Source organism: Puntigrus tetrazona, chromosome 3 (assembly GCF_018831695.1).
Source record: "Puntigrus tetrazona isolate hp1 chromosome 3, ASM1883169v1, whole genome shotgun sequence".
In the NCBI taxonomy this organism is placed as follows: Eukaryota; Metazoa; Chordata; class Actinopteri; order Cypriniformes; family Cyprinidae; genus Puntigrus; species Puntigrus tetrazona.
The window spans coordinates 15,652,264-15,676,897 of record NC_056701.1 but is presented as its reverse complement, the minus strand read 5'-3'; the positions used below and the strand labels follow the sequence as shown (position 1 = coordinate 15,676,897).

Sequence of the window (24,634 nt, the reverse complement as noted above, 5' to 3'; positions counted from 1 at the left end):
AGACAAGAACTTCCGATTGGTTACGTTGCAAACATAATTTAATAGACGCAAAAGCGTTAAAATCTGAAGCATGTGTTAAGTGAACTGACGGCAAGCAGAGGATGTGCACAGGAAGAAAAAAGCTGAGGAACACAAAGCAGGCTCTGTGAGGACAGTCCTCCATGGCTCCTGAGACTCAACTCAGACCATTAACCACTTCAACCATGGTTATGTTCTTTTTCAATTTAAACCTCTCGCTTCCTTTGCGGTAAATTATAAATTATGAAGAAAAAAAAAATGAAGGGAAAATAATAATAAAAACTGAATCAAAATTACAATTAAATATTATACATAGCAATCTTAATCATGCAATAAATTCTAACCAAAATCAAAGAGAAATGCTATTTATATACTGTATAACAAATGGCAAAATAATTCCAAATCCTCCAAAAATGTAGATAACTTCTAAAACAATTTTTTTAGGCACTAAAAAAATAGTGGTGGAGAAAAAAAGTGAAGGTAAAGAAGACTGTGAAGGTGAAGGAGGTAGTGAAGGAGAAAAAGAAGATCAAGATGAAGAACAAGGCTGTGAAGTAGATTGAGGAAGAGGAGAAGATTATTATGATGGTGGTGATCTAAAATAAAAAAAAATAAAAATAAAAATAATAAAAAAAAATAAATAAATAAAAAAAAAAATCAACTTTTGTTCACCAAATATAAACATAACCATGGCTTCAGGGCATATATAACAGGGAGGTGAGCATGTTACTAAAGTATTTTTAACACCTCGCCTGTCATTCAGTTTTTGTTTGTTTGTTTGCGTTTTGGTTCTGTAACAGTGTAAGCACAAATTAGTAGATATTATTGAGAAGTCACAGCAAAAGAGGGTGGTGGCCTACTTACAGAACAATGCTCAAGGCTCAGGTGACATGGATAGTGACCTCACGCTGAACAGCTGGCTGCCCTACTCCCAGCCAAGCCCTTTGCTTCTTATTTTGTTGCAGCAGGACAAGCAAACGCACAGACCGATAGACATTCAAAAGCATCATGGGTAGGAGAAGGGGTCAGAGGTGGAGGGGTGGCCAAGCAGCTGCAGGGAGAGAGCGAGCAGTCTAGAGAAGCTAGGTTATTCATTTTTTTTTTTTTTTTTTTTTTTTTTTTTTTTTTTTAGTAAATCAGGGAGCTCCCTATTTTCCAAATATCCCACAATGCTAGTTCACCATATAGTTAAAACACTTCTTTATGATTGCAGTTTAAGCTTTAAGGTTCTAGACATTCTGGTTGTGCGTTTAGTGACATAAGTGTAGTTATAATGGTAGTATGCTCTACTACCAGTGCTTTCATGTTAGTTCATAGAACTAATTAAAATGATAAATGTATACGATATTGTCAAATGCAGAAAGCATTAGCCAACATCCATCTTATCCGGATTCAACAGTTTCCCATTTGTTAAATGTGTGATCTCTTTGAAGAACCTAACAAGAAGTTAGTTACGTTGCTCAAAGTCATTTGGCCTAATGAATGTCATCAGCACTGCTCATGAGGGCTGAATTTATGCAAAGATCTCCTTGTGGCAGCTCTTCACTGATGAAAGGGATATTTGAACAACAGAGAAAACCAGGAGTGTGGAGCGTTGCAATCTAACACTCTACAGCAGGAGATGTAGCGAAAGAGACAGAGAACACTGCATTTCTTTACTTTCAGTAAAAATGAAATCAGCATGTTTAATAAAGCTTGGGTACCAAACTGCAATACAATAAAGAACACTTTCCACAGCCACACACATTTTAATGCACAATGGCAAGACATTCCCATATAAAAAGTAAAACCATTTCGAAGTGACTCTAACAAGAGCCGATTATATTATATACTGGATGTGAGGTAGCAAATTCTGACGCAAGCATCTTAAAATGGCTTCTCAGGAAAAAATGTCATCATGACCAATGGTCATGGTTAAAAATACAAGACAGACAAAAAAAAAAAAAGAAAAGGAAAAAAAAAGGGAGCTAAAACCGAGAGGCTGCCTTCTCGATTCTGTGCATAGTGAGGTATGCTTTATTAACCTTGGTCAAATGAGTCCTCAGAGGAGCTGACTCCTGCCTCCTGTAGCAATAAAGCAAAGTGCTTATGTTTCCTCTCTTTGGCCGCCTGCTTGGACTTGAGTGATGAAGACGAAGATGAAGAGGCTCTCTTGGACGATGAGCGCTTTTTCTTGGATGGAGTGCTGCACAGGCCGGGGAGCTGTGGACGTGACCCTGTTCTTCCCAACATCGAGCTGGGAGGCCAGCCATCCTTCAGGGAATCGTCCTCTTCTGAGTCTGTGTCTGGCACAAATCACAACAGATTTCACTCAGGATGGAAGGCTGAAAGCACGATAAACTAAAAAAAACGATTTAAAACAATTATACTAGACTATTATTACATATACTTTTTATATACTATAAAACTTTGCTTAAATTGATAAAAAGTGACAGAACTGACATTCAAAAAACAAAAAATTCAAGGAAAAATGCGGTTCTTTTGAACTTTCTATTCATCAAAGAATCCTGGACAAATGCATCATAATTTCGGAAGAAAAAAAAAAAAAAAAAAAAAAAGTAAAATAATTAAGCTGCTTTGAAGTTTTCAACATAATTCTTTCTTGAGCAGCAATTCAGCATAACTGAATTATTTCTGAAGAATCATGTGACACTGAAGATTGAAGTATGAAAATGCTGAATATTTCTCAATAGCACTGTTTTACTGTATTTACGGTAAAAAAAAGCAGCCTTGAGCATTAAAGACGTCTTTCAAAACATCAGTAAAAATCGTACCAATCCCAAACTTTTGAATGTCAATGATTACATTTAAATATCATTACCACATTTTTGTTTATTTGTTAATTTTGATTAATACCTTTATTCATACTGCTTTGATCCTACACATCTAAATGCAGTAATTTATTACTGATATTATCATTAACACATAATGGTAGATGGTTATCAACAATAACTCTCCATTATCCGATACAACCCCCCCCCCAAAAAAACAAAAACATATTTAGCAAGAAAAAGCCCCTGGGGTTCTTATAACCCATATTAGTAACAAAACACTGGCAACAACAACATAAAAAAATTTACACTTACAAAAAGTCTGACTTACTGTTAGAATAGCTGCTGATTTCTGACCTCATTGGAGAATAAGGTGCTTTCCGCTGGCCTTTTCCCTTAAGGCATGGATCTGAAGACTTCGTTTTGGCTGCCATTTTGCTTTTACCTCCTTTGGAAGACTTCTGAAAGATGCTGAGATCTTTCGAAAGGCTGGATTTTCCCATCTTGACTCTTATGTCTATATCATTGAGCATGGGGACTCTGTTTCCAGAACTAGCCCTGGACTTCCCGGAGGAACCGTCTATGAACTTACAAGAGGGCTTGCTGAGTTTACTGAGCTTAGTGAGGGACAAGGCCTTGTCGAGTTTGGATGCCAACTGCTCCTGCTCGCTCACTCGGCTCTTCTTCACAGCCATTTTAGGTGCCTGTAAAAGGAGATAAAAGCGACGAATGGATTTTATTTGATACAGCATGTTTGTTCAACAAAAGCAAAACTGTTCAGATATTCCGGCACTAGAAATCCACTCCACTATACCAGAGACCAACCTCATGAGAGAAGCTTGAAGATGCCTCCTGCTCACTCCAGCTCTTTTTTTTCTTCTTCAATCTCAACGCACTCTCTTCCTCCTCCTCCTCATCTCGGTTAGAGGCCCGAAAGCGCTTCCTCAGCACCTCCCCGCTCTCAGAGTCCTCTGAGTAAAGCACGCTTCTGCCCAACCTGCAAAACAACAGAGCGTTCAGCTGCAGGGCAGGCCGTGTGGAGCACAGCTGGGCCTTATCGGTGCTTGAGCTGCACACTCACTTCGCACACTTCGAATCCAGCTTGCTGGAGGGTGGAGACAGTGCGCATAGGCCATGTTTTCTCTTTCGGGGACGTCCCGGGCCCCTGCGGGCTAAACTTCTGTTCCTCTCCTGCTGCTGGATCTGTTGTTGCTGCTGCCGTTTATCTCTGCGAATCACAGAGATCACAAATAGCAGACTGTTTGTTAGAGGGATTAAACGAGGTTGAATTGCATTACTGGTTTTAACGAAGATGTGTAAAGAGAGGTAATGTTAATTGGGAGGCTCACTCTTTGTCTCTCCGCCTCTGCAGTTTGACCAGCTCTCGTTGCTTTTCTTTGTAACGCTGCTGAAGCTCAGCGAGTCTCACACGGTAGTCCACTTCCACTGTGTCCATTCCCTCCAAAGAGGATTTGGAGAACATCTAAGAGAGGAAAACAAGATTACCGCCTGTGGTTGGACTCCCATAGCCAGTGCTTTAAGCAGCAACAAAAATATTATTAGCTAAAAGCGAGATAAGAGGTTAGGACCCCATGCAAAATATCTGAGGTAAAAGCCAAATGTAAAAAATTTAAATGCCATTGGATTTTGCATGTTAACTGCATTTAAAACGTAAAAACTACAAATGCCTTTGACTGAAAACAACTAAAAAAAAAACTAAAATAAATGAAATGCCACTGGAATTTGTAAAGACTGCTCAAATGTAAGAAAGCAATGCCACCATTTGTAAACATTGTCATGTTTACAAATTTCTATAGCATTTGACGTGCTCATGTTTTTAACAAATTTAGAAATGTCAACATCGCTTGTATTTACACATACAAAAGATTTTAGATTCAACATTCTTGAGCAAAAAAATCCCAACCAAACGCTTAAGCACATGTTTATAAGGAGGAGAAAAAAACAGTAATAAAAAGGCAAGCATACAGGTTCATCTTTCTTCTGTCTCCAGCTGTATTTCTTATTAGGGTTGAGCTCTCGTGGGAGGCGGATGATAACCTGAGGTTGACATTCGATGGCCTCCAGGAGGACCTGCCTGCCAGCTTCCAGCAGACTCTCCAGTCCACAGAGCATTACAGCTGCACACACAAACACACGATCGATAGCAACATTAATTACCTCTAGGGAGCACGGGGCAGCCCCACATTCTCCAATACATCAGTATATATATATATATATGGGTGTTTCTTGTGTCAGACTGCATTAATGGAGTTAACATCCAGACACATCCAAAAGACCGGACAGTCACATTTACATATTCTTTAAATGAATGTTGTTTTTTTTCACTCTAAAAGCAGCTTGAAGAACAAGCAGCACTGTCACACCATTCAACGCTCCAGCAAATTCTGAATATATTCACTAGAGCTGAAACAATTTCTGAGCTTGTTTCAGCACATTTTACTTTATGGCACACTACAGCGAGCAAATCTCTCTCCCCAATCACCCCGCTTCCCTGAGAACTGTTGGAGCGCGCTAGATCAAGTGCTGCATCCTTCAGATTTCCCATCCTCCTTCTGAGATGAGACTCACCCTGTGCATCATCTCTGGGTTGCCTCTGCATCTCCAGCTCCGCCATCTGGCTGAGCAGAGCCATGCCTTCCAAAGCAGTGGATTCAAGGGGACTGACACCCACGCAGAGTTCAGATCTAGAGCTGCACGCGTCTGCTAGGATGGACACCGCTCCGGCCTGCGGAAGCTCGCTCGCTGTGACCAGGGCAAACATGCCTGCCATGGGGTCTTCGGGCAGGATGGCCACCGGTGCAGAAGCGGGCTGAAGACGAGGAGGGCTGTTATAAGGATTGTCAAGTTTGGACTCCAGATGTGGAGAGTCCGGGACAGGATCACTGAGGTCTTCTGGGTTCAGGCTATCAGAAAGATCTAAGGGCGGTTTTGCTGGTTGGATGTCACAAACCATGTGGTGTGTTTCCGTGTAACTAGAAGAAGATTTGTAGACTTGGTCTAAAAGACCAATCGAGGACTCCGCTGTTTCTGTTCTAGTGGTGGAGTCCAGCCTAGACGTTTTGTACAGCCCTGGAAGGCTTGAGGCGGCAGCTTCAATTTTGCTATCTTCCTTATCTAATTCCTCCTCTGGAGATGGTGTGGCTTTGTCTCTAGGGTGGGCTTCGGCCTCTGTGGGGGTATTAGAGTCTTGGGCGGTGATGGCTGCAAGCCTCAGGCTGTCCTGGCTCAGAACATCTTTGCTGTCTTCTAGATTTGGCTCTTTTTTGAACACCGTGCCACCCTCCTCCATGACCTCTGGTTTTCTGGACGCCTGCAGTGGCTCCACAACCACTGGAGAACACAAGTGCTGGGGTTTGACATCTGCAGCGGCTGCCAAGTGCTCGGAAGTCTCGGCCGGCAACGGGACATCTGGAGCCAGGCCGTCAGCATCTGCCGCAGCGGCCGGCTGGAGGAGGTAGGGGTAATGGCTGCCGAAAGGTGCCGTTATCGATTGGTACGGGTAGCCAGGAGGAATTTCTGCCAAAGAAACAGAAGAGACAGGTTTTTGAGGTGCTTATGCAAAGAGTAGAGGGACTTTAGTTCCCTGCGACAGAGTGACAAAGTGATTAATAACCCCACATGTTCTTCGGCACAGGAGCTTTATGAAACTTTCATGAACCAAATGGCTTCAGCACAAGCATCCCAAAAGCCCTTATACAAACATAGGCCAACACGTTCGTGCATACTCATACATTCAGAATGCACCGTGAGCAGAAAATCTATTTATTCTGAGCATTGAACATTTTTAAAGGGAAACCGCCAGGGGATATGGGTACAAAAGGGCTGCTGTCATAAGAAGTCTCTATTCCAGTGAAGTGGCAGCTGGTAATCCCATATGTGAGGATATTTGCAGGCTACTCATTAAGACTGCACTACCCTGCACATTCTGACATGAAGAATAGCACACTGCGTTTGACTGCAGTCCTGTGTGGATTCTCGATCCCCTCCCAAACAGATTTCCTTAAAAACGGCGCTATGGTGATTAATGACCCTGCATTATTAACCAGCTTTCCTTTCGGTTTTTGATTAGTGTCTCTCTCGTTTACTGTGCAATATGCCAACAAACAATTATTTAATAAGGCCGTGCAAATCTACAGTTGAGACGACTGTGACAAATAAAGCAGACTCAATCCTGGACATTTTATTTTTAGGAAAGCTGATCTTCTCACTTACCACGGTACATGGATGGGAAGGGAGCAGAAGGTTGCTTCTGTAAACTGAGTGGTTCTTTCTCAGGCACTTCCAGAGACTCCTCTTTGGTCTGGATGGGGGAGGCTGGAGAGGGCGATGCTGAAGCGGGGCTGACTAAGAGAGCGACAGGAGACGACGGATGGGAGTAGGGCTGTTGAGTGAGGGACTTCTCCACTTTGGGTCTGTCCTCAGACTTCAGTGCAGTGACAGGTGAAGGCAGTGGTGGGACGGGTAGCGGAGGGCCGGGCAGTGGCGTCAGGGCTTTGCTGTATGAGGTGGAGGGGGTCGGGGAGCGTGGGAGGTGCTTGCGTGAGTGCAGGGCTGGAGTGGGGATACCCGAGAGACTGAATTTGGACCCTTCGGCTCCTCTCTTGTCTGGCTTTTCCTCCAAATCGGTCCTCGATTGACTTGCATTTAATCTCTCCTGCACCATCGATAAAACAAATCAAAACATTTTTAACACATAATTACAAGCCTATCCAATGAATATACTATCAGGAAATTTGAATTCTGGAAGTGTCCTTTCAGGACTACAAAATGGGAAATACAGGCATGCCTCCCAACAATTATAATGACATTGACAGACAAAGAGCCTCGTACCACTAACTGTGCGTTCCTCTGCAGCTCCATGACCTGTGCGGTCTGGTGTTGGATCATGTAGAGCTCCTGTTGGCGGAGGAGCTGCTGGTGGGAGAGGAGCTGGAGCTGATGGGCATGCTGCAGAGTGCTTCCTGCCGGCGGGTACATGGCCGACCACAGCGGGGGGCCTCGCTCTAACATCTCAGCTTTTAAAAGAACAGGAGGAATACTTGAGCATCACGCATTGAGTAGATTTATTCTACTACATGTCAGGCATATCACTCCCACTCAGTTTTAGAAATGCATGTTTTATGCGTATGTGAGAACGGAAACAATGGAAAATATAAACACAGAAGCTGTGGCGAATACATGATGGGACCTACCATAGTGTGGCAAATGCTCTGTCGGAATAACAACCACCTGCCCGGTTTGTGGATCTCGTGCAAACTGGTAAGGTGGGGGGATGGAGCCCGTCAAGGCAGGAGGATATCCTGGAGGCAGAGCCTGATGAAGGGAAGGCGGACCCAGACCTGTACAGAACACAGGGGGAAACGGTTGAGTTCACCATGCTTGTAGTTGATGGTCCATTTGCACTTGCTTTCTGGCAGCTTCGTGAACACTCAAGAGTTAATTCCCAAGAGAAACACCATTCCCACCATAATCTCACCCTTGAGTGTGGAGAACGGACCTTGTTGAAACCCTGCCAAGAGGCACAGTACTTTAACTACAGCAATTTACTTAGGGGACATTTTTGTTTTTAAAGTAAAGTCTAGACAGAAACTCAAACGTCAGACAACTGTGAACTGACCGTGCTGTTTGCTGTTATTCTTGGATGGAAGTTGTGGAGTGAGACTGATTGTTTCTAAGAATGTCTAAAACACTCAGCCTAGACAAAACGCTCGGGCCGTCTGGCAGGGCAACAGACTGCCTCGAGGAAATAATTCAGCGTCCAAATCCCATTCACAACACAGTTCTGCAGCATTCCAAAGTCCATGACCCACAATCATTTATTACTCATTAAAACAGGGATAAATGCAAGCCAATTGCTTGTTGTAACATGACATAATACTTATACAACAGGCATAAGCAAAGAAAAGGTGGTTACCATATGGAGAGCCAGACAGCCACATGGAGGGGGCTCCTGGCCGAGGTAGCCATGGGTGGGAGGCTAGATGGGAAGCGGGGTCAGAAGGCCAGCGGCCCGCACCAGCCAGAGAGGGTCCACCAGTCACCATCAGGTTGGGGTTCAGTCCACTAGCAGACATCATAGGTGGATGCAACTGGGTGTAGTCTGCCAACTCTTTATTCTCTCTGTAAATGAGAAAGAGACTTACTTGTTAGCATTTGACCAGTCTATAGTAATTAAATAAATTTTTTTTATAAAAATCAAAAGTAGTATTTTAGTGGGAAAAAAAAACTATTGCCAAAAGTCAGTTCTCTCATTTACTTTTTTACTAATTCATTTAATTATTAATTTACTATTTAAAAGGTGTTTATTATTTATAATATATATATATATATATATATATATATATATATATATATATATATATATATATATATATATATATATATATTTTTTTTTTTTTTTTTTTTTTTTTTTTTTTTTTTTTTTCATTTTTTTATTTTGCTACTTATTAATGGTTATTAAAGTAGTTGTTAAATTTAGGTATTGGGTAGGATTAGGGATGTAGAATACGGTCATGTAGAATAAGGCATTATAATGTGCTTAATTACATTTACTGAACTATCCCTAAAAAGCTTAACTGATTGAAAGCACAGTTCATTACCATCTTCAAAATCTTTATGACCTTTTGTTTGAACACAGTGAAATAAACAAAAAAGGTTCTTAAGGTGTTTTTCTTATCATTTGAATCTCACAGGACTATAACAATATGAGGGCAAGAAAATTATTACCATTTTTGGCTACACTATTCCTTTAAGTGCCCAAAATCCAGGCATTCACATTTGACAACCAGTAAAATGTCATGGATGTTTTCACATTGCAAAATGTATGCTTATTCAAGCCCAACAGGAAGACTGGTGGCCATTTAGCCCTGACTGAGGCACAAATTCCCCAGTCCATGACTTCTATTCTGCCTTACACTTAAGGACAGACACTGAGGGCGGAATCCTGCTGAGAGAGAAAGTCGCTTTTATAAGCACCAATTTCCCCACTGGGGAAGACTGACTTTTTCTGCTCCTCGAAATGAGAGCCACACTTTGAAAATGGGCTCAGATTTGCCGAGAACTGTTGCCATAAATCTACCACTCTAAAGAAAACCACACAGAGTGTGACCAATGAAAGTAAAACGTTGCACTATTAAGCCAGTGTGTGGAATCAAAGAAACAAAAATCCATTTGCATTGGCTGGATATGCTTAATCCTTACAAGGTGAATTATTTTAAGAAAAAGGTGCTTTTAATTAACAGACTTTCATCCAGGCCTCTAAAACCTCTAATAAAAAAAAACAAGAAAGCATCTTTTTGGCACATATCAGCACTTCAGTAGTGCTGCTAAATGTCTGCTGAGATTATAAACTAGCTTCGACCAAGGCAGCAGACAGAGTATCTTTAAAGATCCACACATTTAAGCTGTCAGTGATTTGTACTGAAGTGACTTTAATGAGTCACCTTCACAGGGCATCTATGCATTAGCTGCCCATATCACCAGCTTCCACACAACATCAGGGCTACAAAAAGAAAAAAAAAAAAAAAAAAAAAAAAAAATCAATAGCTCTTTTTTAGATCACTGCTGTGCTTTTTCAAGAAATCTGTAAAAATGTCCCATTCCATTTTCAATCAAACCTCTGAACCAAGACTGTTGACACATTTGAATTTGTATGACCAAATAAAATGACACTGTATAATATACTGTTTGGCATTAGGAAGTGAAAGTTGTAGAAAATACCAATGTTTTAATGCAGGGACTCTAAAAGGTGCCCTTATTCATTGTTATCCATCTTGTGCTGGACAATATGTTAGTGGTCTTGACAGCTAACAATGTGGACACCAGCATTACCAATGAAAAACTACATTTGTAGTGAGTAATGATGCATTTACTTTGAAAATGGCCAATCATGCGATGCACTATGTAAAATAAAATGCTTTTATTAGGCTATACAGTACATATTTGAGTGTATGGCTTACCACAAAAATGACCAACGTCAATGTGATTTCAGCCCTCAGTCTTGTTTAAGGCAACATCAACAGCTGTCACCACACAGTTAAAATTTACAGCCAGTGAAACATAAACCTTTATAAATCTCCAGCGCAAGAGTTTGAAAAGTTATCCTAAGAAATTACTTGTGAACTAAAACGGAGACGTTTACATAAATATAAAAAGGAAGGTTCCAGCGTCTTTCCAGAACTGCTGAACTAATGCAGCTAAAACACAGGATTGAATTAGCAGCTAGACCAATGCCCAGTACATTTCTGAGAGCTGGCTTCATTATGCACTCAAAGTGCTCAAGGCGCTTTTCGCCAGCGCTTATAAACTCTCATCTTACCTTAACACTTTCTCCTGCTCACGCTCCACACGTCCCGACAGCAGACGCTCGTCCCCATGACGCGTCCTCTCATCTCCTCTCTCTTCTTCTGCGTGGATTGGGCCTATAGGATAGTACATCAATTAAAGACACTGACATATTTTAACCAAGTATACTAACTTGATCCTATTTTATTTTAGGTGCCCTTAACAACAATGTACTTACATTTTAATTAATCATTTGGTACAGGGCACTTATTGTGTACGTTATATGCTTTTACAGTATACCTAAATTATCAATGTATTTACATCTTTAACTTCTGTAATTACACTGTTGACCCATCTCTTACGCATTAACCCACTCTTAAACCTATACCTACCACCAAACCTGTCCCAAATCTTACCCATTCCCCAACTCAATAGAGGCAGAAGTGATTTGCAATGCAATATGAACACAATAAGTACATTTTACTTATTTTTTGATGCAAGTACATACTAGGCAAGGCCATATAAAGTGTGGGACCTCTAACATTATGGTGTTTGACAATGATATCTCATTTTTCACAATTTAAGATCTGTTTGATACAAAGCACATTGCTTACCATTCTGAGCTTACGAACAACTGAAGTCTCCGCCAGTCTGGCAAGACTTAAATGTTACGGTTTTCTCTTTATAAATACACCGCTCCAGAAATAGCCCAAACTCTAAGGGTGTTTATCAGTCCTGACACTCAGCACCAGTCATAAGCAGTGTCTTACACATCTATGAGATTACAGACAGACCGCGCAGAGGAAAAAACCCACGAAGAACCTATGCAGAGCAACATATCACATTTACAAGAACCCATTGAGGCCCATCAATCACTTATCAATGTTTCAACACCACTGTGGTGTCATATACGGTTCAAATTGCTCTTCATAGAGACAGCAATTTGGAGAATCACCAGACAAAACAAGCACTGTTTCAGATTTCGAACTAAACTAAAAGAGCCTTTGAAGTCGGTGTTCAAAATACCACAGCAACACAGCCCTGTATAGCAAAAGATGAATGCGCAGAAAGTATCTGAGCGGGATTTAGTTAGGAGTGTATTGAACCTTTCAGTACTGACAGACAGCAGCTGAGAAGAGATTGTGTTCTTCTAAACCGAGGAGGGGGACGAAAGTGCACACAGATCTCTGTCATGCTCCAGGGAAAAGGTTTCAGTCTGTTTCCAAGGTTACCGAAAGCCTGTCCGACATGCTATCCGTTTGCATCAAAAAGAGGGCAAATTAGTCAAGCAAAGCTCTGTCCCCAACACTTGTTTTAGATGTAAATTCAAACCTTCTCTCAGAGTGTGGGGACTAATGTTATTACTGCAATTTCCTTGCACACAAGAGGACATAAATTAATGCCTTTCTCCCCACCCTTTTCTGTCCCTTTCCGAAGCAGATTCGATTGCTAAGCAACAAACCTAAAGTCATATTAGAATGCACTGCTTGTTTGCCACCTTTAGTAGAGCTCTGTAAATTATGTTTATAAGCAGGCGGGCATCGGTGTCTCAGTGAAAGGTTTAACACACTCCCTATGCTTACAGGAAACGCTGTGGGCCAAAGCAATAGCAAAGCTCATGCTGTTTAAGAAATGAAACGAAAGAGGGAGTGACCTTGCTGTCAAGCATGCCCACGTAAATGGGCTGTAACCACGGAAGATAAGACTGGGTCAGTGTGTTGTTCTTCATTTCGTTAAAGGCACAAAAGCATTTAACAACAGAGGCCAAAAATGTACACTTTTTGCCACCTCAAAAGGGTTAGTTGTGCTGCTTTTTTCCTGCTGCCCACAAAAAAACTACATAGAAAAAAAACAAAATAAAAGTCAATGGGGCCTGAATTAACATAAAAATAGGCTTTGTATTTTTCCAAAATAAGTGACCAGTGGTGGCAACATGAGTTACAATGAGCAAATAATTTTTTGCCATTTTTATATGCACATTCTTCACTAATCCACCTTAAATATGAATCAGCACAGTTCTGAAGCAAAATAAGCAATGTTAAATCTTTTCCTCCAGTTTCTGTCTGTATATTTCAGCACAAGGTGCGAGTGGACATCGTCATAAAGTACTCCTCTCAAAAACATACAAATTAATATCATTCTATATGTTTATTTACTATTTGGAGCATTATGATTGGCGTAATAAACACCTCAATTTATTTTTCACTTTTTGTGCCTTGAGATTAGCCCATTTCAAGTCATTTTGCTAACATGGGTTCACATATATCCTGTGTTCCATAACTTCGTAACCGCATGATGATGAGTATCAGACTACAAAACTATCATTTTTAGAATAGTGCATTTAAAGATAAGCGGCAACACACCTTTGATGGCTCCTCCAAGAATCGGCCTGTCCCTGTCTGATACCGAGCTGGGCTTGCTGCTGTTGTCCCTCTGGCGGGCAACAGCCACCGCAATGCCTACCGGTGGATGACGAACCTCGGCTTCTCCCTGAGAAGAGCTTCCTTCTCTGCCAAAGGATTTAGCGCTCTCAGGTCTCTCAGGTTCCTTCTTCAACTGTTTTCCAGACTGCTGGGGCGGAAGGTGCTGAACTCTGGACACTCCTGGATAACCAGACTCCAGTTTCATGCTGCCCAGTCCCCCAAATGGACTACGGCTGTCAGATCCGTGCCTGGAGCCAGACTCGCCGGAGAAGTTGCCACTGTACTTGATGAGGCTCTGCATGGCTGAAACCTCCCCATGGCCCTTGGGACTCCCACCGCTGCCTACCGGTCTATGTAAGCCAGTAGTGTCCAAGTACATTCTCTTGCCCTCTTCTTCACCCCGGGTGCCATGGGTGTGTTGGGCGCCAACGCGGCAATGTGACTGGTTGCATAATTGCCCATCTCAAAAGGCTTCCACTTAGGTTCAGTGGAACCCAAGGCCTTCAACGGATGTTGTTCCGAATGGAGCGTAGCCGGATCCATTCCAGAAAAGGGATGGGTGGACCTTTGAACCCTATCCCGCTCTTGGATGCGGGATTCGGTCTCGAGTCCCGTTTTGATCGTGTGTTTTGATGTAGTGTTCGATAAGTCCCGGGCATCTGGGCTGTTTCCAGATTTATTTGTGCACATTTCCAAATGCAAGGGCTTTTTCATGGCCAAACCATTTGACCTAATTATTGAGCCTTCCTCTCGTAAAATGTCTTTCTTAACGTCTCCGTGAGGGGGAGACTCGCTCCTAACGGAGGACCGACCGTGGTCCATATGCGTTCTCTCATTCCCCACCTGCAGGGCTGATCTGTGCGAGTCCCTCTCCCTGCTCTTGTCATTTTTATTATCTCGAGCTTGGGAGGCAATTTGAATTGGCCCTTTTCGCTCGTCGTAAACCTCGACAGAAGGCACATAAGTAGGAGCTATCACTCTGTGTTCTTTGCCTGGCTCTTTTGCTGTAGAGTAGAGCGGGTACATGCTGGGTGGCATGTGGTGAGGGGGAGGGTAGGTGCCAGAGGACACCAGCCTGGGCGGGAGATGGGACGGGTTGGGCTGCAGGGAAGAGGGACTGGCATACGACACATGCAGAGTGCCAGCTGATGTAGCAACCGAATCGCTTCTTTTCTGCTTGTCGGAGGAAAGGTGGCCCCCCGGTCGGCTGGTTTCGTCATCCCGGTCCCTGTCCCTCCTGTCCTGTTCTGTACTCTGGTGTCGGGTCGGCGTGCTGCTCGTCCCGCAGTTACCGAGTAAACTATGATGAGACTGTTTGGATTTAGTGTCCGTGATGCTCAGAGCAGGCGAGTGCTGGTGAGAGAAAGGCCGAGCGTGCTCCACAGCTTTTGCAGACCTCTCCGAATGGCTCACTCTACGCTCGTCTTCCGCCTTGACATCCAAGGTAAGGTCCACCACGCTGTGGGGCCGTGACTCCTCTTTTGCCCTTTCTCGTTCCTTCCTTGGGAGGGAGTGGCTGAGGTCACTCCTACAGGGCTTCTCTTTTCCCAGATCCCTGCTCGAGTCTTTAGAGCTTTTGTGAGGAGGCAGGACCTCCTTTTCCCTGGAGAAAGAGCTGGGCATGTGAGCCACTGGGCTCCTGGCCATTGCAGACTGGGAGTGCACTGAACCTGGCAGGTAAAACCCCTCTGAGAAAATGAGAACAAAATAGAAAGAGTGAGCCAGACAGACCTTAAGACATCTGGTGTAAAAGATAAGACTGCTCGAAGGCCCTAAAGTGCAGACAGTACATAAAAAGATCGACCATATACTATTAAAACGTTAAAACACTCTTAATGAGACACACTATCTGCAAGTACAGCTGAGAGAATGTAAAAGTTCACAAGTTAGTGAATGTAAACTTCAAATGTAAAGGCTTCATTTAGGGTGACTTTCTTCACAGTTTAGAGAAATTCACCCTGATAGATAACTTTATATACACAAACAGGCCTAAATGTTATGATAGTCATATACACACATAAATCACAGTGATAATGGTTAAACATGCTATTTCACAGACATATACAGACCTTTTTGTGAGTCAAAGAGTGCATGTTGGCTGAGCTGCGGATGCTCAAGGTGGCCCAATGGAATGTAAGGGCTGGGGTACAAACTGCTTGGCAAATGAGGAAAACCTGGAAAAAAAAAAAGAGAGAGCAGAAACTTGTTAAGTCATGTTATTCAAGAGACTAAAGGAGTGGCCCAAGCTGTCAGTACTATCTGTATCTGGCTATCATCAGGCAGAAGGAACGTTAGTACAATAACCTTAGAAAATAGTTTATGACAGTGACACTCGAGTCGCTGACTGTACACCGGTCCACAAAATCTTTTTCCAGGCAAGCAAAAACCTTTCCGTGTCATTATTCAAAGCCAAATTATGCACACTTACAAATACACAGATTTGATGATTTATTATCTTATCAGTTCATGAATCTGCTTCATAGCTTTAGCAGCAGCTCACCTCGGCCCAATCATAAAACTGACTTATTACCACCCAAAGCAAAGGGAGAGAAATATTTCTCAAATCTGACATCTGGTAACCGGGGAGCGGCCATTCACACATGCAAAGTCATGAATTTCATCTAAGATTTCACCAAGGGCAAAGACGCACAAATGCACATTCATAACCTCAAACACTACAAACAGCCATAAACAAAAGCACAAAGGCACGCACAAATAGCGTTGACACATAACATTATCCCTCCTTTAAAAAAATAAGCTCTAATGAAAGACAAAAGGGCTGTCAAGGCTAAGAACAAACTGCCTCCTAAAGATAGAAATGCTCAACATTCAAAGGGGAGGATGAAATGTTTAGAGCATAATCCTCTGGAAGATATATAGGGTCATGCAAGTGCATTCATCATTCCTGCTTGTAGGAGATGCATTCAAATGGGGTGGATCGCATCCTTCACTCAGAGCCTCCATTGTGAAACTTGCACTGCATTGTGGGTGGGGCACGCTCACATTTAAAAGCAGCAGGACCCGAGGGGCACTTTTATGGAGTGAACAGGCAGGCCCCCGGTGCACACCGATCCGAGAGCGACTCTGCATGAGGACAGGCCAATGAAATGTTTGTTTTCAAACGGACGCGTCTTAAAGCTCGCAATTACTCAAAAGACCAGCGGCTGCGTCATGCAGGCTTGGCACTTTTAGCGAGAGGTCAGGTGGTGTTGGAATGACTCATAAGAACACCCTGAAGAGATGAGTAACCACTAAATCAAAGAGCGCGGTGTAAACGATGTGTTCACGCTAAATGCTAGCTGCCGAAACGGCAAGCGAGAGCAGCTTCTGCTGCAAACGAATGAGGCCGGAATGCGCGCTTCTCCCATCCCTCTGGCAAAATTGCAACACGTTCAGAGAGGCTTTGCTAGAGAAAGGTCAAGCAGCCGTTATATTGGATTTACAGCCAAGCTACGGGGGCACATGGCTGCCTTTTAAGATTTCACAACAAATTACTGCAACTCAAGAAGAGCTGAAAGCAGAGGGTTAGAACTGAATTCCAAATAAACAAAGATTACAAGAAGTGCATAGAAAACTCTTCATCCTTTGCAATCAAATGCAGCGTTACCAGACCGGTCTCCTCTCCATGCAGATATTGACAAGTTCAGTTTATGAACAACAGCAGGAGTGTCTTAGGTGTAATGGATTAGTTCTTACCATCAATGCAATTCAAATCAGGTCACATCAAGCATTATGGATTGACTTGTGTGTCAGTTCATCGACGCAAAGTTTAGAGAGATAGATACAGGGTACTGGAGGGGCAGGGTCAAAGGTCAGGCCATTTCAATGGGTGTTACCAGAGCTATGAAGCAAGTATTATTGGGGGCACATGGAACCGGCCTCAAAGAAAAACGAAACTGTGTCTTTAATCTCTCTGTGGATCTCATATGTCATAGATTAAATTCCTCGAACAGAGCAGGCAGGGCTTCTTAAAACACATAGTGTCAACAACAGGCTAAATAAAGGACTGAGTCAGCCCACAAAACTAGTGCGGTAATATTATTTAGTCACACGATTGCCAAAATGCCAGTGGTTGAGCTGTTTATTTATGCTTTGTATGGGTGGTGAAGCCATTCATCGGTCGATCTGTCTAAATAAGCTGCATTTACGTGGAAAGACTGCGTTCGTTTTTTATTTTAATTGGAAGACGGAGACCAAACATGGCAAATAAAACACCAGGGTTACTCAACACTTATCTATGATAGCAGGCTCGCAGTCAAAGCAAAGTCTTCATAATTAGTGATAACAGTAACGTGAGAACATTAAGTGTTATTGACGGTCTAAAAATACAACCTTGTTTCAAAAGTGCACGTTGCACAGTGTGTATCTTTATGGCACTACATGCAAGACGAGCGGTGGTTCAAAGGCTGTCACTTTATTTAGTACATCTCAGGTGACTGGGTACTGCTATACCGCTGATTGCATTCCCACACCATACCGAGAGATGATTGAAGGCATCCTACTCTTAGCAACAGAGCTGCAGCGACGCATTTATTTCTGTGTTTTTCTGCATGCCTCGTGAGGGGTGTGGTGGAGCCAGGCGTGCTCTCAATGTAAGGCACATCTAATCTCAGTTAATCTCGCTTTCTCTAAAGTGAAATAGAGAGAGAAAGTCTCAGCCTACATGATATGTGCAGACTAATTGGTTTTGATTGCCACTGCCATTTCCTACAGTTCTGCACCACAATGTGTCTAATGCTGAGAAACTTCCTGACAAGCCAGGAAGCTAGATACAGGGTTCCCACACATTTTGACCAATGAACGTATATGACTTCTCAATGCCCTTGCGATTACTGGAAAGATTTTTTTAAAAATTATTTTTTAGGTATTGCCGGGCAGAATATCCATTAGTTTGCATTTTAATGAACAGATGTATACTAGGGGTGTGGCGAGACGTTTATCTCACAAGACAAGACACTGGGTTCATGAGAACGAGATTTTTAGGCTTTTTATAGTATAAAATAGTATTTTATTCATAATGTTTTTGAAATTAAACTTCTGTTTAAAGGAATTACATGCAGTAATAAACTAAAAATAAATGTCATTAAACTGAAAGTCAAGTAATTAGACAAAATAGTATTAAAAAAAAATTAATAATACAAAATACAAAAGCGTAGTCAGGTCAAATACTAAAACTTGTAGCCAATCAGCAGTATGTGAGAATTGTAGTTACTGAATAATATTAGTAGCAGTACAATTAAAATTTTTATATTATAATTTTACAATTACTAATTACCAAATACTAATTGCCTCCTACTACTACTACAATTATTTAAACATGAAAAACTAAAAATGAAGGGGAAAAACTAAAATCAAAATTATAATGAACTCTTAAAAGTTTCCATTTATTATACAAATATATTTAGAAATGCTAGTATTGTTAGTAAACAAAATCAATAATAGGAGTTATGAGAGAATATGTAATTTATTTTAAGAGATTTTTTTTCCTTGCAGGAAATTAAGATTATTACTTTTATGAAGTTTCCAAACATTTTTAAAATGACCAAAACTTCCAGAAATGTAAGAGCTGGGAGAACAATATAGATAAAAATACCCCCTGAAATGCCCTATAACTGCTTTAGTCAGTGTGACTGTAGAGAGTAAAGATGTGTGTGTGTTCTGGAGCACAGAACCATTTAACCTAGCTCATTCTTTAGGGATCTATTACTAAGGACAGTGGAAGGTTACGTGTAAGTGGGCTACATGTGGAGAGGGGAATTTAGCAAAAAGGAACAGTCAAAAAAGGAGGCCATTAACATTCAAAAGCAAAGATGCTACGACATACCCTTGCTGACATAAAAGAGAAAAACTGTTCCCTAAGGTTCGGCACTATATAAAAGTCATAGAAAAGGGCTTTGAAGGAGAGGAGCTGGTTCAAGACCTGTATTTAGGCACAGAGGGTCTGGAAAGGTCAGAAGAAGCCGAACGAATTTCAACAAACCCCTCTGCATGCACCAGAAAGAGGCACCTTCCAGAATTTCTGCCTGGTGCATCCGCCTCCACACTCTCTCTTTTCATTATCTTTATTATACATCTCCAATTTCACAAACACATCAGTATTCAAAACCGTCATCTGGACCCCAGGGATGCCACAGGAAGCGCAGCAGAACATCAAAGCGCTACCTGCGCCAGCAAATCCATCATCACAGTCAAACAGGGGCATTCCTTTCAGAGCACAGTCCAGCGCGAGCAGCAGACACGGGCGCCCTATCAATCACACAGCGCCGCCCTGCAGCCACCAGCATCTCCTGCACGGTCCAAAGGTGAGCGGACCTCAACGGCCACGCATCTGATTACAAACCACAGACCGCTGCAGATGATGCCACAGACACATGCTCAGACCAAACGCAAAGCAGCGATGCAGCTGGGAAAGCCACAACGGCCCGTGGATTAAAACCAGGGAGGACACATTCCAGGGATACTCCGATTCTTGTCTAAAACAAACAGAGACGAGGTTCAAACCATCACACAGGGCTCCACCGCCGTCCTCTCCAAAATCTCGTCCACGTAAACTGCTTATTTTTAAGTTAACCGCCACGCGAGCGCATACACGAGCCTTGCATCCAAACAAACTAACATTTCACAGTTCGCGGCGATTCATGTTTATTAATTGAACTTCAAAGATAATCCGACAGCGACTTTTCTCCCTCTGATTGTGGAGCATTCGCAATGCGCAGAGGAGGGAGTGCGCGGCGTGCCTGATTGTTTCGCACGTTTCGTGTAAAAATAGCCAAATTCCACAGCTGCTACTTCGACTTCCTTCAGTTAATAAGAGCCAGGTGCACCCTTCAGAATAAACAGGCATGTTCAAATATTTTCACAGGCTGCGGAGACAGAGTACACTTCAATGTCAGCTATTCATCGCATTTCTACGCAGGCAGAGCGAGGCAGGCTTGCTATGATCTGTGCCAAGGTTTTAGACAATTCATCTGTACTTTCTCTGTGGGGACTTGAAACAAAGGCCTATGGGTACAAGGCCCTTCAACAAACCTTGTTAATAATCCACCCACGCCCTTTTACAGAGCTAGCATTGCTTTTCTTTCGATTGTTTGCTATACATGTGAACCATTTTGAGAGCTGAAATCTCTGTCTTCTCAAAATGGCAGGGGCTGGAACGGCTTCAGTGCCGAATGAATCATCTTGCTTGAGTGTGCAAGTTTGAAGTTGGAGCACAGATAAGGGCTTGACTTTACACACTGGATGGGGTGAGGAGGAGAAAATATGAAGGAAATGCAACTGCAGGGCAAAATAAAGACCTCAAAATGCTACAGGGCTCCGTGAGGAGAGAGGTTTGGTGGGCCGCTGAGATTTGGGCAAGCTGATGTAACACTGCGCCGACACTAAAGCTTACATTGGTTGATCGTATACACTAAAATATCTGCTCATGATCTCATTATCTAGCTAACATAAGCAAAGTTTTATGGGAATTTCAGGAAATGCTGCAAGTATAACACCAAGATAAAAATACATTAGAGAATGTGCATAAAGCTTTGTTTGTGAACAAAGTTGAAAGTTGATTTATTTATGCACTTTGTAAGATGACATGCACATAAACTATGGTGATTTATTATTTATGTTTTTATGACAGTCAGATTTTTTTAACCTGAGTGGAAACTACAGATATAGAATTTTTTTTTAACTGCAAGAATGATTTGTTATAGTCTTGGAAGCACTGGTTAAAATGGATTAAAAAAAGAAATCATTAATCATCATATAACACTGCTGCCACATTGTTACATTTTATGTCCGATTCCAGATACAGATTTTATTGCCATGTATACACTTAAAATTTTATGATTCGGAATCAGCAACACTTTTTTTTTTTTAAAGAAATGAATACATTTATCATCATCAAGGACACAATAAATTGATCAAGTGTGACCGTAAAATCATTTATAAAATGTTCCAAAAAAATTCATTTGAACTTTCTATTTATCAAAGAATCTTGATGATGTATCAGTTTCCACAGAAACATTAGCCTAATCAGCTTCTCTAAAGTCTCTCTAGTTCTTGGAAGTGACACAGGAAAAAATTACATGTTAAAATACATTGAAATAATATTGTATTTCGCTAAAAATAAATGCAGCCTTGGTGAGACTAAGAGACTTAATTCAAATCACATTTGAGATTCTGAACTAGTAGTCCTAAAACAAAAAAAGAAAAAAAAAAAAAAAAGCTTCAAGTTAAGGCTCTGTATCTAAACACAGCAATACAATATAATATACACAGCACTGTTACATTAAGAACTGCAGCACTAATATCTATCTTAAGCTCTGTCAAATCTCTTAGATATTGACTATTGACCGACACCAGCTATTTCAAGAAAAGAATTGGTTACAATTACGTTGCAGCAGAGCGGCTGTCAGATGTGGCCTATTCTACATTAGGATTGCAGGGACGAAATTGATTTTTTATTGTCTTTTCTACAGTCGTTGCACACCATTCACACAAATGTAGTTTATTGACTTCGAGAGAGAGAGAGAGAGAGAGAGAGAGAGAGAGAGAGAGAGAGAGAGAGAGAGAGAGAGAGAGAGAGAGAGAGAGAGAGAGAGAGAGAGAGAGAGAGAGAGAGAGAGAGAGAGAGAGAGAGAGAGAGAGAGAGAGAGAGAGAGAGAGAGAGAGAGAGAGAGAGAGAATGAATAAGGGTAATCCATCGTAGACATCAGACATGACTGCATATTACACATCACTGGCCGACAGCCTTAACCAGCCACACACACGCACACACGCACACACGCTTATCAAAAACAATACTGCACTATCTGCTCAAGCACAGTCCACAGCACATGCTCGTACTTCCAATACCACGTCGATTTCCATTAACTTCAAATACAAAGCCGCCTAAAAGTCCCCGTGGGTCGTATAGTAGAGGGTGTGTTTTTTCCATTAGCCCGTTCACCCGGTCCTGCCTGTCACCCAGACCTCTGACTACAGTCTTTGTCTGAGTTCACTGAACTGCCAACAAACCTAATCGTTAAACCCAATACGTTTCAGGCCGTCTCGTGCGAATGCAGCTCTCAATTCTTTTTAGGCTCTAAAACGCTGCAACGTTTCTCCCCATCTCTCGTTTGGACACATAGAAAGGCTGTGATTCTTACCTTCGTGAGGGTGAGCGGGCCAGAGCTGGGCCATTTGCAGGCTGGCTGAGTTAGGGGCTCGGAAAGCCGGATCCGACGACCCGTGAGCACCGGAGGCGCTGACGTATCCGCCGAGGAATGGGCTAGAGGCACCTGGGAAGGCATCACCTGCGAAAGAAAGGATCAAACGTTCGCTTATGAAGTGATAGAATAAAATGAGGCCCGTAAAGCGTCCGTGAGCGCTGTCATTTGATATGATGACATTCCACTCAGGAGAATAGCCTCGGCAAAAGTGGAATGATTAGTCTGTGAGGCTCTGCGGTTTTCTTTTGAAATCCAGGAACCGCAAACCTGCTTCTACTGCCGGACGGCCTTTTAATTCGCTTCAAAAGAAGTATGTTTACCGAGAGGCACAGAAAGACCACAAACACAAATTGCTTTTGCTTGTAAACAAATGTCACGAATAATTATTACTCATTCTAAATGTTATGTTAACTGTCATTACAATAGCCACCAGATGTGCGGCTTCAAAAGGGGGGAATGTCTAAATAAAAGAGTGTTTTCATTTTTCCAGCTTTGACATCGAATGGAGAGACGACGCAGAGACACGTATGGCATTCTGTCCATTGCTTCATCTGAGCTTTTCAAGTCAAACTGATAAAAAAAAAAAAACAACAGCGATAAGATCTGCCAAAGCTTTACAAACGTTGGCCGAGTCTGTAACGACTTTGGACGGGTCACTGAAAATCCACAGGAACGGATACGTGCTTGACGTTTCACCCTAGCACGGGATATTGCTTGCATTTAAATCAACAAAAGGTCCATCTACACGGCACACTATCTATTCAAGCATGACGTACAAACAGGGATGGCCGTGGAAATTAATGAGCCCTTCCCCCCAATTCCTCTGATGCGACTGCTTTTCGTTCCCACATGCCTTTCCTCAATCCAACGTGGGAGGAGCACTTCACACTTATTACTCAAACCAGAGATGGAGTCGGACACACTTTCACAGATACACACACACACACAGAGCACTTCCTCCTGTGCCGCAGACACCTTGGCACAATGGGTCCATTTTTTGCATGTGTAAATAGTGCATTAGCATGACAAGAGGAGGAGGAACAACAAGGCATCAACGGCAACATGAGCCTTTTGTAGTAGAGGTTAGCATGCGATTAACCTAGGAGGGAAGCAGTCTTGCTCTGCTGATGAACCGTTGGGCCATTGTATTGCACATCGCTAACAGCAGATGTGAACCCTTTGGACTACATCTAAACATTAACCACAGGACAGATTAGACCTCTGGATGGGGTGCAAATGGAGGAGAGGAGATAGCAGAGCAGGAGGAGATCCATACTTGGGAGACCTATTCTATGGGTAGGTTATTCTTCAGAACCCCAGAATATCGTTTGCATTAACATACGCCTATTCCCTTGAGGAGGATGAAAGAATGTATTCTTCTAAATGAAGGAGTGCAAAACCACTGGGCTCGTAACTCTAGATCTATTGACTTGGCTAGGGGTGCATTTCACACTCGTAAGCCTTTTCTTCTAACACACAGCAAGGGCACTACCTCATTCATTTGAACAGAAGCTCTGGACTATTGTAGGGGTCACAAACCAAGAAGCTATGTTTTTTTTTTTTTTTTTTTTTACCTATGAGTTCAGTCCTATAAATGCAAATAATAAGATGCACAGGAGACAACACAAAGCAAAGAATGGTACATTTTTACTACAGGGTCATCCTCCCCTCAGGAGTGCAATGGTTACTGGGTAACAGTGACTGTCCAGTTTGCAGTTCTCTCCTTTGGTTTGAATGGAGAACTTTAGGGTTACTCTTTAACCACTACGCCAACACAACGCTGGGATCATCAAGACTCTTATTTTAAAATATCAAAGCGCTTATATTGAGTTGGGCAAATATGAAACTGGGTCACAATTCAGCCAGGGATAATTATGAAATTATTCTTAATATTCTCCAAAAATATGCAGAGGACGGC

General features: G+C 42.2%; 1 protein-coding gene across 1 annotated transcript in view; it reads right to left on the bottom strand.

The window, feature by feature from the left end:
- The window catches only part of tnrc18 (trinucleotide repeat containing 18), a 58,358-nt gene that overhangs the window by 20,477 nt on the left and 13,247 nt on the right, over positions 1-24,634 (bottom strand). Inside the window, 16 exon segments of the mRNA XM_043235658.1 lie at positions 2,043-2,303; positions 3,121-3,493; positions 3,615-3,786; positions 3,871-4,017; positions 4,139-4,272; positions 4,776-4,927; positions 5,379-6,326; positions 7,023-7,464; positions 7,641-7,825; positions 8,003-8,149; positions 8,725-8,930; positions 11,128-11,230; positions 13,457-13,942; positions 13,945-15,204; positions 15,586-15,690; positions 22,654-22,800. Of these exon segments, the coding sequence (XP_043091593.1) occupies positions 2,043-2,303; positions 3,121-3,493; positions 3,615-3,786; positions 3,871-4,017; positions 4,139-4,272; positions 4,776-4,927; positions 5,379-6,326; positions 7,023-7,464; positions 7,641-7,825; positions 8,003-8,149; positions 8,725-8,930; positions 11,128-11,230; positions 13,457-13,942; positions 13,945-15,204; positions 15,586-15,690; positions 22,654-22,800 (5,268 nt within the window).